This window comes from Pygoscelis adeliae, unplaced genomic scaffold (assembly GCF_000699105.1).
Source record: "Pygoscelis adeliae isolate BGI_AS28 unplaced genomic scaffold, ASM69910v1 Scaffold320, whole genome shotgun sequence".
Taxonomy (NCBI): Eukaryota; Metazoa; Chordata; class Aves; order Sphenisciformes; family Spheniscidae; genus Pygoscelis; species Pygoscelis adeliae.
This window is the reverse complement of record NW_008823967.1, coordinates 862,312-875,750: the sequence shown is the minus strand read 5'-3', so window position 1 is coordinate 875,750 and position 13,439 is coordinate 862,312. Positions and strand designations below refer to the sequence as shown.

The 13,439-nt window shown below is 38.5% G+C and overlaps 1 protein-coding gene across 1 annotated transcript in view; it reads left to right on the top strand.

Moving 5' to 3' along the window:
- LOC103917486 (chromosome unknown open reading frame, human C5orf34) overlaps positions 1-13,101 on the top strand; it is a 14,084-nt gene extending 983 nt beyond the window's left edge. Inside the window, exons 2-12 of the mRNA XM_009324630.1 lie at positions 258-347; positions 4,471-5,117; positions 5,704-5,799; positions 7,101-7,224; positions 8,103-8,194; positions 8,420-8,489; positions 8,794-8,964; positions 9,971-10,059; positions 10,790-10,882; positions 11,670-11,710; positions 12,495-13,101. Of these exons, the coding sequence (XP_009322905.1) occupies positions 258-347; positions 4,471-5,117; positions 5,704-5,799; positions 7,101-7,224; positions 8,103-8,194; positions 8,420-8,489; positions 8,794-8,964; positions 9,971-10,059; positions 10,790-10,882; positions 11,670-11,710; positions 12,495-12,730 (1,749 nt within the window). The 3' untranslated portion in view covers positions 12,731-13,101. The remainder of the gene's footprint in view (positions 1-257; positions 348-4,470; positions 5,118-5,703; positions 5,800-7,100; positions 7,225-8,102; positions 8,195-8,419; positions 8,490-8,793; positions 8,965-9,970; positions 10,060-10,789; positions 10,883-11,669; positions 11,711-12,494) is intronic.
- The last annotated feature ends 338 nt before the right edge of the window (positions 13,102-13,439 follow it).

Genomic DNA, 13,439 nt, shown 5'->3' with positions numbered 1-13,439 from the left:
CCGCCCGCGGCCGCGGTCCTGTCAGGCGTGTAGCGGCTAGCTGCGCGGGAACGGGGCGTCGCGCAGCGCTCCTGTTCCCTCTGCTGCACAGCAAAACCAAAATTGTTGTTCCTCTGTGTAAAACGGAGGGGATTTCTTAGCCTCTGCTCCAGAAAAGAGGAGGATGAAATCAGCTTAAAATTTTGTCACTGTGTAGAAAACCTCATGATATAACCGGACTGTGTTGTGTCGTTTTGTTTTTCTTCGCACTTCAATAGGAACAACTTCTACGAGCTCTAGATTTCCGGAACAAGTTTTCTTCTCGCCCGTACTTACCTTCACGTGTTATACCTCCAGAAAGAAAAAAGGTGAGAGTTACACATGTAGTGCTTTTATAAAATAAACTTCCCTAGTAGTCTGACAAAGTGGACTTACATAACTCTACATGCATGTGTACGATGAGTACAGGCCTTGAAGATCTACAGAGTACTGTTTGGCTAATGCATTTGTCAACTTGATTAGAATACTACCATTTTCAATTACAGTTTTAACTGCTACTTAGTCCTCTATGCATGTCCTTTGTAGCTGAACACTAAAGAGTCTGTTTACTCTTAGTAAGACTGAAACCTAGGGCTTTGTACATGTGATAGAATAAGCTGTTTTATATATTGTCACTTTTCTGCACTTGAAATGTTTCAGGGAAGACTAGGTGAAATAGGACAGTGTTTTCCAAGAGGCTGTCAGGTTCAGAATCCCATTGTTTCCCCACTGAAATACCTGTGTGAGTGTGTTACGGGGGCCTGCGAGAAGACTGGGGCAGAGTGTCACTCAGTGGGAATGGCTACTCCAGGTCTGACTGAAGGTCCATCCAGAGACCCCATTTACCGTTTCTAGGCGCTTTACTCCTCATCAGCATCCCTTTGGTGTTCTCACTGAATGCATGCAAGTGTGTGCACCCTGTGGTAGGAGTCTTAAGATGACTGATAAATCAGGCGAGTTTTAAAACTTTTAGACTAACGCTTCATTAGTAACACACTTCATGCTAATATTTAGTTGCTGAAAACACTGTCAATCAGTATCACTACATAGCAGTTAGTCCTTAACAGTCATACCGTACATTCACTGCAAGGTACAGCAGCACAGAGCTGATGCTCTGTCGTTAGTGCTAGTGGGTAACCCTCCAACCTCCCCGAGGCCAGCATCTTGTTCTTCTGGAAGATGGCTGGGTTTCTAGACAGTTTCTAACATAAAGTCTCAGTTTATCAGCTGCTGCCTTTCCTAAAGCAAAAGCAGTCTTTTTGTAGCTCTTGAGATTGTACTTCTACAGTAATTCACTCAGTTTATTGTTCTGTGGCCTCTATTTTCAACCAAGTGCCCGTGTTTTCAAGGCCTTTGCTATTTCCCACACTTCTGGGAAGTATCCATTATAACGAGATCACAGTTACCAAGCTCCAGTTCACTCAGAATGTTCTCATAACAAGTTGCTGACCCTCACAGGCCAGCCTGGGGCCTTGCACTGTTTGCATAAGACACAGTTAGCCTGAGGCCTGTGGGCCTGTTACTAGCAGTGACAATACTTTTGCTGGGCCGCTGGGTACAGAAACGCTTCTATGGTTATACTGTATTACTTTGCTTATGCTTGAATTAAAAACAACCTAGTACTACAGTTTGCTTAGGCTCTGCTTTGGCCACACTAACCATCCACATTTCTAGATAGCTTGATGAGGGGGATCTTGTCAGTGGTGTGGCCAGTTCAGAACTGCAAATAGTATTCAAAATGCAGGTTAACCTTGAATATATTCAGTGGTATGGTTACATCTTCTGTTTGTTCTTGTTCCTTTCCTGGAATTTTCAAACATTTGATACACTGCTTGAACTGCTGCTGAACATAGAGTATATTTTCATGGAACTGTCATTCGTAACACCAAGACCTTATTCCTGGGTGGTGGTAGTCAGCTCAGAGCCCATCCTTTTATATGTAGAGTTGCTTTTCCCCATTTATTCACATTACATTTTTCTCCACTGAATTTTTATCTGCAGCCTTATTGTCTGGTCATTTTATTTTATTTTTTAGGGTCCTTTTGCAATTCTTTATGGTAAATCTTCATCTTTAGTGCCCCAAATATCTTCAGCAGACTTTCCCACCTTACTAATACACTAGTACTGCCATGTTTCATTTTTATTGGACAGGCTTTTCCAGTGTTGGGCCAAAGTATAGAATCATAAAATCATAGAATCATTAAGGTTGGAAAAGACCTCTAAGATCATCCAGTCCAACTGTCAACCCAACACCACCATGCCCACTAAACCATGTCCCTAAGCACCTCATCTACACATCTTTTAAGTACTTCCAGGGATGGTAACTCAACCACTTCCCTGGGCAGCCTGTTCCAATGTTTAACTACTCTTTCAGTAAAGAAATTTTTCCTTACATCCAATCTAAACCTCCCCTGGCGCAACTTGAGGCCATTTCCTCTCGTCCTTTCGCCAGTTACTTGGGAGAAGAGACCGACACCCACCTTGCTACAACCTCCTTTTAGGTAGTTGTAGAGAGCAATGAGGTCTCCCCTCAGCCTCCTTTTCTCCAGGCTAAACAACCCCAGCTCCCTCAGCCGCTCCTCATAAGGCTTGTTCTCCAGACCCCTCACCAGCCTCGTTGCCCTTCTCTGGACACGCTCCAGCACGTCAATGTCCTTCTTGTAGTGAGGGGCCCAAAACTGAACACAGTATTCGAGGTGCGGCCTCACCAGTGCCGAGCACAGGGGCAAGATCACTTTCCTGCTCCTGCTGGCCCCCCTATTTCTGATACAGGCCAGGATGCCATTGGCCTTCTTGGCCGCCTGGGCACACTGCCGGCTCATGTTCAGCCGGCTGTCGACCAACACCCCCAGGTCCTTTTCCTCCAGGCAGCTTTCCAGCCACTCTTCCCCAAGCCTGTAGCGCTGCATGGGGTTGTTGTGGCCGAAGTGCAGGACCCGGCACTTGGCCTTGTTGAAGCTCATACAGCTGGCCTCGGCCCATCGATCCAGCCTGTCCAGGTCCCTCTGCAGAGCCTTCCTACCCTCGAGCAGATCAACACTGCCGCCCAACTTGGTGTCGTCTGCAAACTTACTGAGGGTGCACTCGATCCCTTCGTCCAGATCATTGATAAAGATATTGAACAAGACCGGCCCCAAAACTGAGCCCTGGGGAACACCACTTGTGACCGGTCGCCAACTGGATTTAACTCCATTCACCAAAGTATGATGGAGGCTAAAACATATCTGATTAAAGGTCAGTCAAATGAGACAAAGCTGATTAAATGGAGATAAGTGATGAGGAGTGTGAATACCCGTTTGCTAAGTTTTTTTTCCACACCTTATTTGAGAGGGTTTGCATTTCTGTGTTTATTTGGGATCCAGTGCTTTACCTGGAGTCTTCAATTGAAAGCAGACTAAAGATATTTTCTGTGTGGTGATCAGGTATATCAGGACAATATAAAGGAAAATACGTCGGTTTAGGGCAGAACTGCAGATGGCCAGAAAGGCATTCTCTATCTTGACAGAATGTTTCTAGTTTAAGAAGGTGGTAAGTGCATTTTTTAAACTATATATCTTCTGTTTGAGCAAAGCTTTAATCTGGGGTTTGAGGTAGGTGCAGCACTTGTTTGGAGTAATTTGTTGACAATCATCTGCTTCATTTTTGTAAAGGGGTAGCACAAGGGCACATGCTGTGAAAATGTTTTTTGTTTTGAACCAAAGTGCTAATTGAAGCAGCAATCTGTACTTGAATATCATGGCAGTAAGATGAGGGTATTCTTTGGAGACTTTCCAAATGTTGTATTGTAAAAGTCTAAAATCTTTATTATATTTTAAATTCTTCTTCAGAAATATGTTTTATCCACATCATAGCAATAGCTGTGTAACTTAATCTGCGGTGCTGCAGGATTAAGTAAAATTACCCACCTAGCTGCAAAACATTTTCAATAAATTTCTGTTTTGGTAAGAATACATAAATACATGTTATGTGCCATTTTACAGACTTATTTTAATTTTATAAATAAAAAGAAGATTTCGGAGCACATGGGGTTTTAATGTACACAATTTTAATGTGGTCTTTCCATGAAGTCTACTGATAACTGATACGATCAAGATAATTTAGGCTTTCTCTTCTGTCTTTCTTAAAAAGCAGTTGGAAACAGAAATATCTACTGTCTGTGGGCAGTTGTGCCTGGTCAGTTGGCCATGTACCTTACTAGTTTATGAATGCATATTAAATTAAAATATTATTGCTAGATAGACCTCTGTTAGAACAGGAGGAAGCAGATACGAAGGTTAGATAATTTTGCTCCCTCTTGAGTTCATGTAGGCAAATAAATACACAGGAAAGTTTCTTGCCATACATCACCTTGCAGAAGGACTGAATTCATTTAAATGTAAATCCTCCATTTAATTTCTGGGAAGCAGGTAATTTTTATCTTGCCGCACATTCCAATCCTTTTTCTTGTATTAGATTCTTTTCAGCGATATCTTAGAAATTAGATGGCCTGACTCTGCTGTGGCTGATCTGACAAGATGTATAGATAATGGCAGTGTGAAGATCTCGTCAGTAGATGGTTACGCTCACCTTTACCTGTCAGAATTGCAGCAAGAATTTACAGTGGAGTTCTTATGCAAAGTCAGCCAGTCATCTGCAGCATCCTTACGCTCCTCTCAAAAGAACAGCAACTATCAAACTGGAGATCAGTATGAAAAATCAAGTAAAAATTCTGTTGCAGAAATGTCATTGAAACAAATGAGAATAGAGAATAAGAAGAATGAACATGGTTGTGCTGAAGGTAAATACAGAGAACCAACCAAAGCAAAGGACCGAAAAGGCGGAGATGGAGGCCCTTTGTTCTACACAAATTGTTCTTCTGAATACACATGGGTTACACAGCATTGGTCTGTTTCCTCCTACCCAGAAGAATGGAAATACCCTTTGTCGTTGGCACTAATGTGCTATAACTTACATACTGTTAAGAATGTAATGAAGACATGTGAGAAAAACAGCCATACATCTATAGAAGCTGATGTTTTAATAGACCCCAAAACACATGTAACAGTTTCTCGTTTACCTACAGCTTTGCCACTCAGCTGCAGAGCCCCGCATTTACACAGGTAATTTAAGCTGTTTACTTCGTAGCTGTTAACAGCTGTTTCACAATTCTGCAATTTGGAACTTCAACCTCTAGCAAAATAACTGAATTCTAGCTATAAAAAGTAAAAAAATTACTATTGTATTCTTTTTTTTAGGAACTTCTTGAAACGTGAAATTTGTGAAACCAACATTCTGTATCCTACTGTAATGAATATACAGTAATTAGTCCAGAGAAAAATAAATTTTCTTTTCTGACATGCTGTATAAATATGTAAATGAAAAAGAAAATACTGAAAAAAGAACACAGATTTTGGGTTGGTTTGGGTTTTTTTCATTTCTGAGAAGATAATACTTCTGAGGTGGGCCAGTGGCATACATTCTTTGTCAGCACCACTAAAAATAATAAAAAAAACCTTTGCAGGTTTGAGAAAACTTACTTGGCAACCAATGTGGATAACTAAGGAATCAGAGGACTCCACAAATTCGTGGCCTCTTTTCCTTTGAATACGTGTGCATGCATCTGTTCTTGGTACAGGAATGATTACCAACACACAAAAAAAACCCCAACCTTTGGACTTACTGAAGCTTTTATTATATTTTGTACAGGTGGACTTTCTGTGACTTCTTTCAGAATCAAGATACTGAGAAGTATTCATGCCATCAGCTAATTCAAATTGTATGGTGCCACGGTGTTTTTTATAGGTATGTATGAGATCATGCATTTCATCTTTGGAAGACTTCATTTGTGTGGGAATTAAGCTTTAAGATGAAATGTCCTACTTTGTCCCTTTCTCACTCAGAGAAGTTGTACGCAATCTTCATGTAAGAGTCTGTTCATTTCTGCTGTTTGTTCATTGGGCTTCAAATTTTCCAGTACAGTATATTTTCAGGTCTGAAAGTGGGTATGTCTGAAACAAACAATCTGAAATCATGTTTAAGGCTTTTAAAGAAGTGATCTGATTATCTGATTTCTTAAAGGTTTACTCGGCAGCTGGAGCTCCCACAGGCTTCACTGACGGTTATGGTGCTTGGTTTCTTTGCAAATTACATTGCTCCTTTTGATGCTGAAGACTTCACGCTTTAGAAATGTTTGTCTTGGTGACCTGCATAATTCGCATGTTGCAGGCAGCTAAACTCTGGATTTTCCTGGCAAATCACCTTGTCCATATGGGTTTAAAAAAAAAAAAAAAAGAGTGGTTTTTTTTTTAAATTGCCCTTTCAAATCTGTTATGCAAACTTTGAAAATGCTGCAGTTGCTGTCAGCATCCAGAAGTCTTTGATAAAAGCGTAATCAGTCTTGAAAGCTTTAATCTTTCTGCCCAGTGTTCTTCATTTTTCTCAGTGTAATTCCTAAGTTTTCATCTCACCTGAACAAGATGTTTAGCAGCTCTTCAGTACTATACCTCATTTCTTTGGAAGTATGGTGAGTAGCCATACTTAGTCTTAAAAGTCCCATTACCAAAGTCCAGGTGTCTAACCACAGAGTTGCAGAATTGGGTCATTAAATGGGTTTTAGGCTACAAGATACCGTATGATCGCAAGTAAAAGACCATTGATCTTCATGAAAGTCACACAGCTGCAGTGGAAATGAAGACCTTCAGGTTGTTCAGGAATTGTTCAGTCTGACAGTTCTCTGTGTACACTAGGTAGGGCGGGTCCACTAAGAAAATTGGATTTTTCTCTTCAGAATCACTGTATTTTATGATCAGTGGAATAAGCAGCTCTTGTGGGATATTTACCTCAACACAACCTTTCCTTAGCTTGTTTAACTCCCATCCCCCATGCACACATGCAAACAAAGAGCCTGGTAATGCTAATCTTCTGTGTTGAAAGAAATAATTGGTACACGCTGCTGTTTGTGAAACTGTACAAAGTTTTTCATGTGAGAGTTGTGTTGAAAATGTGTTTCTGCGTAGTGCTTTCTTCAAGCGTACTAAACTGTTTTGCTTGTCTAGTGACACAGCATTTTAAATACTTGTTAAAAATCGTGTTATTTCTCTTAGATTTATCCATGGTAGGACAAACATCACAGAAATTTATCCTGGTGACAACTCATTTTTCAAGTCAGAGGGAGCATTTTTGGGAAACTATTTCGTACATTATGCAATCCAAAAAGGAACAAAAAAGGTATAAAACTATTTTAAAATAAGTTCCAAATTCCTTCAAGTTAGCAGTTTTCGTAGTTTTAAGACATTTGGCTATGCAGTCTATAGTGAAGTCCCTACGTCGGTAATTACTATAAATGACTGAATCAAGCAATCAATCATACAAAAAATGAGGTTATTCCTTCTGTTTCAGAATGTATTTTTGTAGATTATAGACACAATAAGAAAAATCTTATTCATTGTAACATTTATTTCACAAGCTCAAGTATGTACTGCAGTAAGATTCTACAATAACCGTTTCTCACTAATTTAGAAGAGAAGTTTAGTCTTTAATATATTGATTGGAGTTTAATCTTTATGTACTTGGAAGTGTTTTCTTTTTTACTATATGGAGACAGAACCTAGAACATGCAGGTTCTGTTCTGGCTTTGCTACAGACCAGCTGTTCAGTGCTGGAGAAATGGTTTTGCCTCTCTGTGGCTGTCTATTGTTAAGTTTCCCCAGAGTAGAAATCATCTCAAGGCTTATGCAGTGCTTTGTATTTTTAAAGCAGAATTAAGGGAGGGTCATCTTTGTACCCTTCAAACCTAGCCTTTAACCTGTAGTCAAACATAGTTACTCAGTGATGAACTACAGTCTACTCTCTGATAAGAGAACTTCTTGGTCCATACTGAGTGCATGGAAACTGTGAATGTTTCTTCCCACAGAAGTAGGCTTGAAGGATACAGCTACATTTTTTTACCTTGCAAGGAGATATTTATCTGTGTTCTGGGACAAATGTAAATATGATTGGAGTTGCTTTCTGGGAGGTCAGAAATTTCATATCTTGCAAGCTCTTAATACTGTTTTCATGCTTCAGTACCTATAACTAGCTCATCTCCTTTCTGCTCTTTACTGCAGAGAGAAGAAAAGATGTATTCGGTAAACAGCCTACCTCCTGACGTACCAGGAAATCCGTACCCTATATCCTCCATTATTACTCAGGCCACCAAGTAACTTTACTGTACTTTATCTTTGTTACCTTAATTCCTCCTCTGACTTTGAAAGGACAGTAGTTAAAATTACACATAATACTTACTACGATATTGAGTATAAAAATTAAAGGAATTTCTGTTAGCACTGAGGACATTATAAACTTACAGAACAAAGGTTGCAACTGTTTAGAAGACATAGTAAGTATGAAATGCTTAATATTTTGTTTGTTTTTTTCTCCTCAGAATACTTCAGTACTGCTACAAGACTAAACTATCGTTGACTCATAACTATTATCTCTGCTGCTGGAAAATGGTATGTAGCTGAAGATTTGTAAATCTTTCAGTGTAACAAGGATGATTATACAGGTTATAGGGAATAGGACCAAATCTGGAGGGAAGAATGGTGAGTGTATCCTCAAAGATCAGAAGGTATGTATTTGGGAACCAAAAGCATGCGGTGTCAAGGTACATTTATGAAGCAGAAAGCAACTGCATGATAAAGAGAGCTGTTTGTGGTCTGGAAAAACAAGTGAATTGAAAATCTGGGAGAGATAGAAACAGCTGTAATGATGTAAGTAACCTTTCCTCAAGTTTTTAATGTATTTGTTTGGTTCTAGGTACCTGAGACAGATGGACGAGAAATGTTGCCAGTTTCGCTGTATGAAAAGGTTATTCCCAGCATAGGAAGACTCGTTGTGTACTCGGATCATAAAGTCCATGCTGCTTTTTGGGATGGGATGACCTTGAATATGGTCTGGGATTTCAGCTCTTCCGGTAGTAAGATCCAGGTAGCTCATGAGTTAGAGGAATGACTATTCTTAAAACTCTCCATGAAGAAGTGTTACTAGGAAACTAATGAGGAAGTGAAACAGAAGTTTTGATGCCTGTAAAATACAAACTGAAGTTTTTTCAGAGATAAGTAACTCACAGCAGTTTGCTGCTGTGGCTTACTCTTGAGCTTGTACAGTAGTCTAAATCAAAGTAGGAACTATCCGCAAATGCCACCATTAGTGTATTGTCAGTATTTTAACCAGAAACAAGGATGAAAAATGTTTTAGTGTATAACTGATGCCTAAAGAGGAAAATGAAACCATATCCTTTTAGGAAGTCACTCCCATTGATCAAAGGGAGTATTTTTTATTTCAAATCATCTATAATTGAGCAAATGGATAGTGAAAAGCTACTTGGAAAAGTAATCTTGCGCATATGGTATTCCGTATACATTTTTAAGTCTACTTAATATAGAAGTAAAAAGATTATGTTGATTTTTGCAAAATGGCACTACGGGGAAAATTATGTGAGATTTAAGGTTGACGGCTGAGACTTTTGGCTTCTGTGTCTTTGCTTATTACCCTAAGGTGACAAGACACAAAAAAGATGTTAAAGTGTCTGAGGATATCTCTATTATAAACTATATAAATATGATAGTCACTGTATCAGAGGACACAGTATAACTTACTGATGTGAGCTAGCTCACGTCTATATACTCACGATAAAAGGAGGAAGAACTGAAATTTCTACAGGTTTGGAAACATTTCTACACACTTTTAGAAATAATCTATTCTTGAATAGCACAAAATGAGTGTTGGGGCCATGCCAGGTGTTCTTTTTTTTCCCCTGCATTTGTCATAGCAGGCTATACCAAATTCTATCCTTAACAAAACTTTCAAGTGTTTAAGTGTTTAAAATGGAGTGTTGATAGATACTTAATCTTAAATTGGCATATTATACTTGCTTTTTTTTTCTTCAGACTACAGCAGAAAATTAATACTTGTAAATTTTTTTTCTTCTAAGGTAAATGAAGGTGTAGGCTGGTGTAAGTTAACTACTCCTGATGGGGTACAGCAGCTGATACAAATAAGTCATCCTGGAATCTATGAAAGGTATAAGTAATTTAAACAATTTAAAGTTAAATATAAAAGAATTCTGTACAAATCCTTTTATATGAAGAAATGGTATTTACTGAAAATATATTGGGGGGGGACCAAACACATAATGATAAAAGCTCCATCTTAATCTGACAAAGATTCAGGACCCGTATGACTCAGGACCACTGCATGCTATCATTCCATTGTAATTATTACAGTAATGTCTTTCAAAAAAAAATAACTAGAGCTGCAACTTGGCACTTGCATCAGTGGATCAGAAAAAAAAAAATCCTTGTCCTGTATAGAGCTGGTACATAGAACTGGATAGCACTTTATCCAATTTTTGCTTTATTACAGATATTGACCTCTGCCTGCAGATTGCTTTCTCTAATCTGCTTGCTCTAATTACAGCCTCATTATGGGAATCATCAGAAGCTTACTGTGCTGCATTTTAGCAAGTAGATATTCACAAACAAAAATTAACATTTGTACACTATTCATTACAAATCATACAGCTTTGTTACAATTTTCTATAACTGCATAGATTTAGGTATGAAGGAGACTAGACAAAAAGTGGGAATCAAAAAATGGCAAGGAAACCCGGTGAAAAAGCTAGATTTTGAATCGTGGCTTTTTCTTTCAGATCCAGGTGTATTGCTTAATGCCTTCAGTTTTTTGCTTGAATTAATGGAATGTATTTCTCATATAAATAACTACTTTTTTGTGAATTTTCATGTTAACATAGGTACATCAGAACAGCAATAGAATGGTGCCGAAGTTTGAATGAAAGGAAGGAGATTCCTGAATATACTGCACACTCTGTAACTGAAGAAAATTGGTATTCATTTTATCCTAAATAATTGACTACAAATAATGTTGAAAATAAAAAGACTGTAAGCTGTGAATTTTATAGACTGCATTTCCGAAGGGTCAAAAATGAAAATTGTAAGTCCATTTATTTTGTGTGGTTTCATATTTTTCTTTCAGTGTTTAAAATGTTAGGTAAGTTGAGTCCTAGGTGAAGCTTGTTTCATTGCGCTTCTGCCTGCCTTACTTAAAAATCAGAATTATGGTGACTTTGCCAAAGGAGGATTAATGTTACGGAGATAGTATCTTGCAAGGTGAAAAACAGAAACTAGACTAAGAAAGGCGTCTTTTAACAGAACACTGAGAAGTTCAAAATAGTACTTTGGACTGCTGAATGACACTTGTGTCTCTTGCTAATATATTTGTTCTTTTTAATACATGCTACTGACCGAAGGTCTACTGACATCATATGCAAAGATATCTGGGTATTAAAAATGAGTTGATTGAAATCGATTATACTTGCACTTGTTATTCAAATTATAGCAGATTCAGTAGCTGATGAAATGAAAATTATATCTATATTTATACATACATACAGCAAAGAGACTATTTTTAGAGCAGAGCCCTGATTTTTGGAAACAGAAATGACTGACAAATGGACAGTGGTATGAAAGACAGAAATAAAGTGGTTTTTTCACTTGGATTTTGCTCGTTTAATTTTCAGTATTGCTGGAAACTATTAAAATCTGAAGTAGAAAATACATTTGAGAACCTTGTATGATACTAAATCATTTAATAATCTTTATTTTCTTGCATAGGTCTGCTGATGCTGAGCTTGAAAAAATACAGAGATTTAACTGTATCCTTTTGAAAGCTGTAAAGATTTCACTTTTATATTCTGTTGTTCATCTGCATATTCAAATCTGCATTTTAGATCATCAAAGGCTCTCTGTCCTGTTGTCACCTTCTTTTACTGTCTTACCCATTTCTTAAAATTTCCTTATTAAGCCATTTTTTGTTTTCTTATTTATCATTTTTGTTTTATCATTTATCCTGTCCAATTTCTGCATCACAGCACCAGAAACAAAAACAGTGGCAGAGTACAAAACTAAAACAAAAAATCACCAAAAAAGGAAGCCCTTTGATGAGTATGGCATTAGTTTTGCTAACACTCATCTGCTGATCTGTTCTTGAAAGAGGGATGACGCAGTTGCCTTTGGGCTTGTTGTTGCAGTATAATACCTTTCTGTCTATCAACTACCTCAACATTGTTCCATTGTGTTCAGCCAGCCCAAAAAAGTGTGACGAGCTGCATGTGCTTACAGCCACTCTATAATTGTCTTTAAGCCAGTGTTCAATTTTATTAGTATGAAAAGTGCATGCTGTTAAACTGTGCAGTGTGACATCAGATAGCTTCCTTTTTAAAGTAACTTTTGGATAAATTGAAGTCTTAGTTAAAGACATTTTCTGTAAATGTTGTAAACATTTTAAGTAATACACTTTTTTTAATTTTTAGCTTTACGTAACTACCATGCTATGAAGTATGAGACTTTGCAATGCAGAATTATGAACACAAATATGGAGAAGTATTTTTCTCATTAGGAGGAAGAGTTTGATATTTTTTCTTAACAAAATAACACTAGTTTTATTGGATAATAACAGTGTTCTGGAAGGGACATGTGCTGCAAAAAGCAATCCATCTGGTATTACTGTCGGAAAAACAGAAAATGAGAGTGAGCCGGAAGAAATCAGTGAAGGCTGTATCTTGGAGGCTTTGGAAAAAACTTCTGAAGTAATTCAGGATATTGAATCTCTGCTTGCAGCTACTGGGAAGCGAAGCCTCATAGCATGTGAAGACCTGTGTTCCCTGTCTTCATAGGAGCTGTCCCAGCGATGTCTGAGGAGGCTTTGAGGTGCAAGAGCAATGAAGGCTGAAAGCAGGGTGATAAGTTGCCATAATGATACCACAGCAGACCAGCGAAGTCTATCAGTTGCCATTATAATACTGCAGTTGTATATTGGGGATAGGCAAAAAGAACAGGTGAAATAATAGAGAACGGCTGTATAAATACATCAGGGCTGACCTGACAGTGCTGCTTTTAAATGTGTGAATGTCTGTTTGAATTGTTTGGTTTTATAGAGGATTGTGCAAGCAACTTAGTTAACTGCTCAAGTGACTAGGGTAGGGATAAGCACTATTAACTGTAAAAATGTGCTTTTATTCAGAAGCTTACACCAAGTAGCCCAATATTGAATAAAAAGTTTCCCAAACGCTTTCTACTGTACTGTTTTGTAGTAAATAAATACTTTTAAGTGTCTTCAGCCCTTTTTGGTGTGTGGTCTGTCACTCGGTGGTGCACTAGATCTGTAGAGATCAAATACTAGCCTTTTACCGTTGGTTTCTCCTCCAGCGCTTTATTTAATCTTGTGGTGAATACCCAAACTCTGTTTTTAACGTTTATAGAAAAAGTTCTCAAAACCCGGCTCCGCTCCTCTCACCCCAGCGCGGCACCGGGCGAAGGGAGGAGGCAGGCGGCTCCCTCAGCCGCGGCGGGCGGGCCGCGGTCCCAGCGTGCTCCGCGGCCACG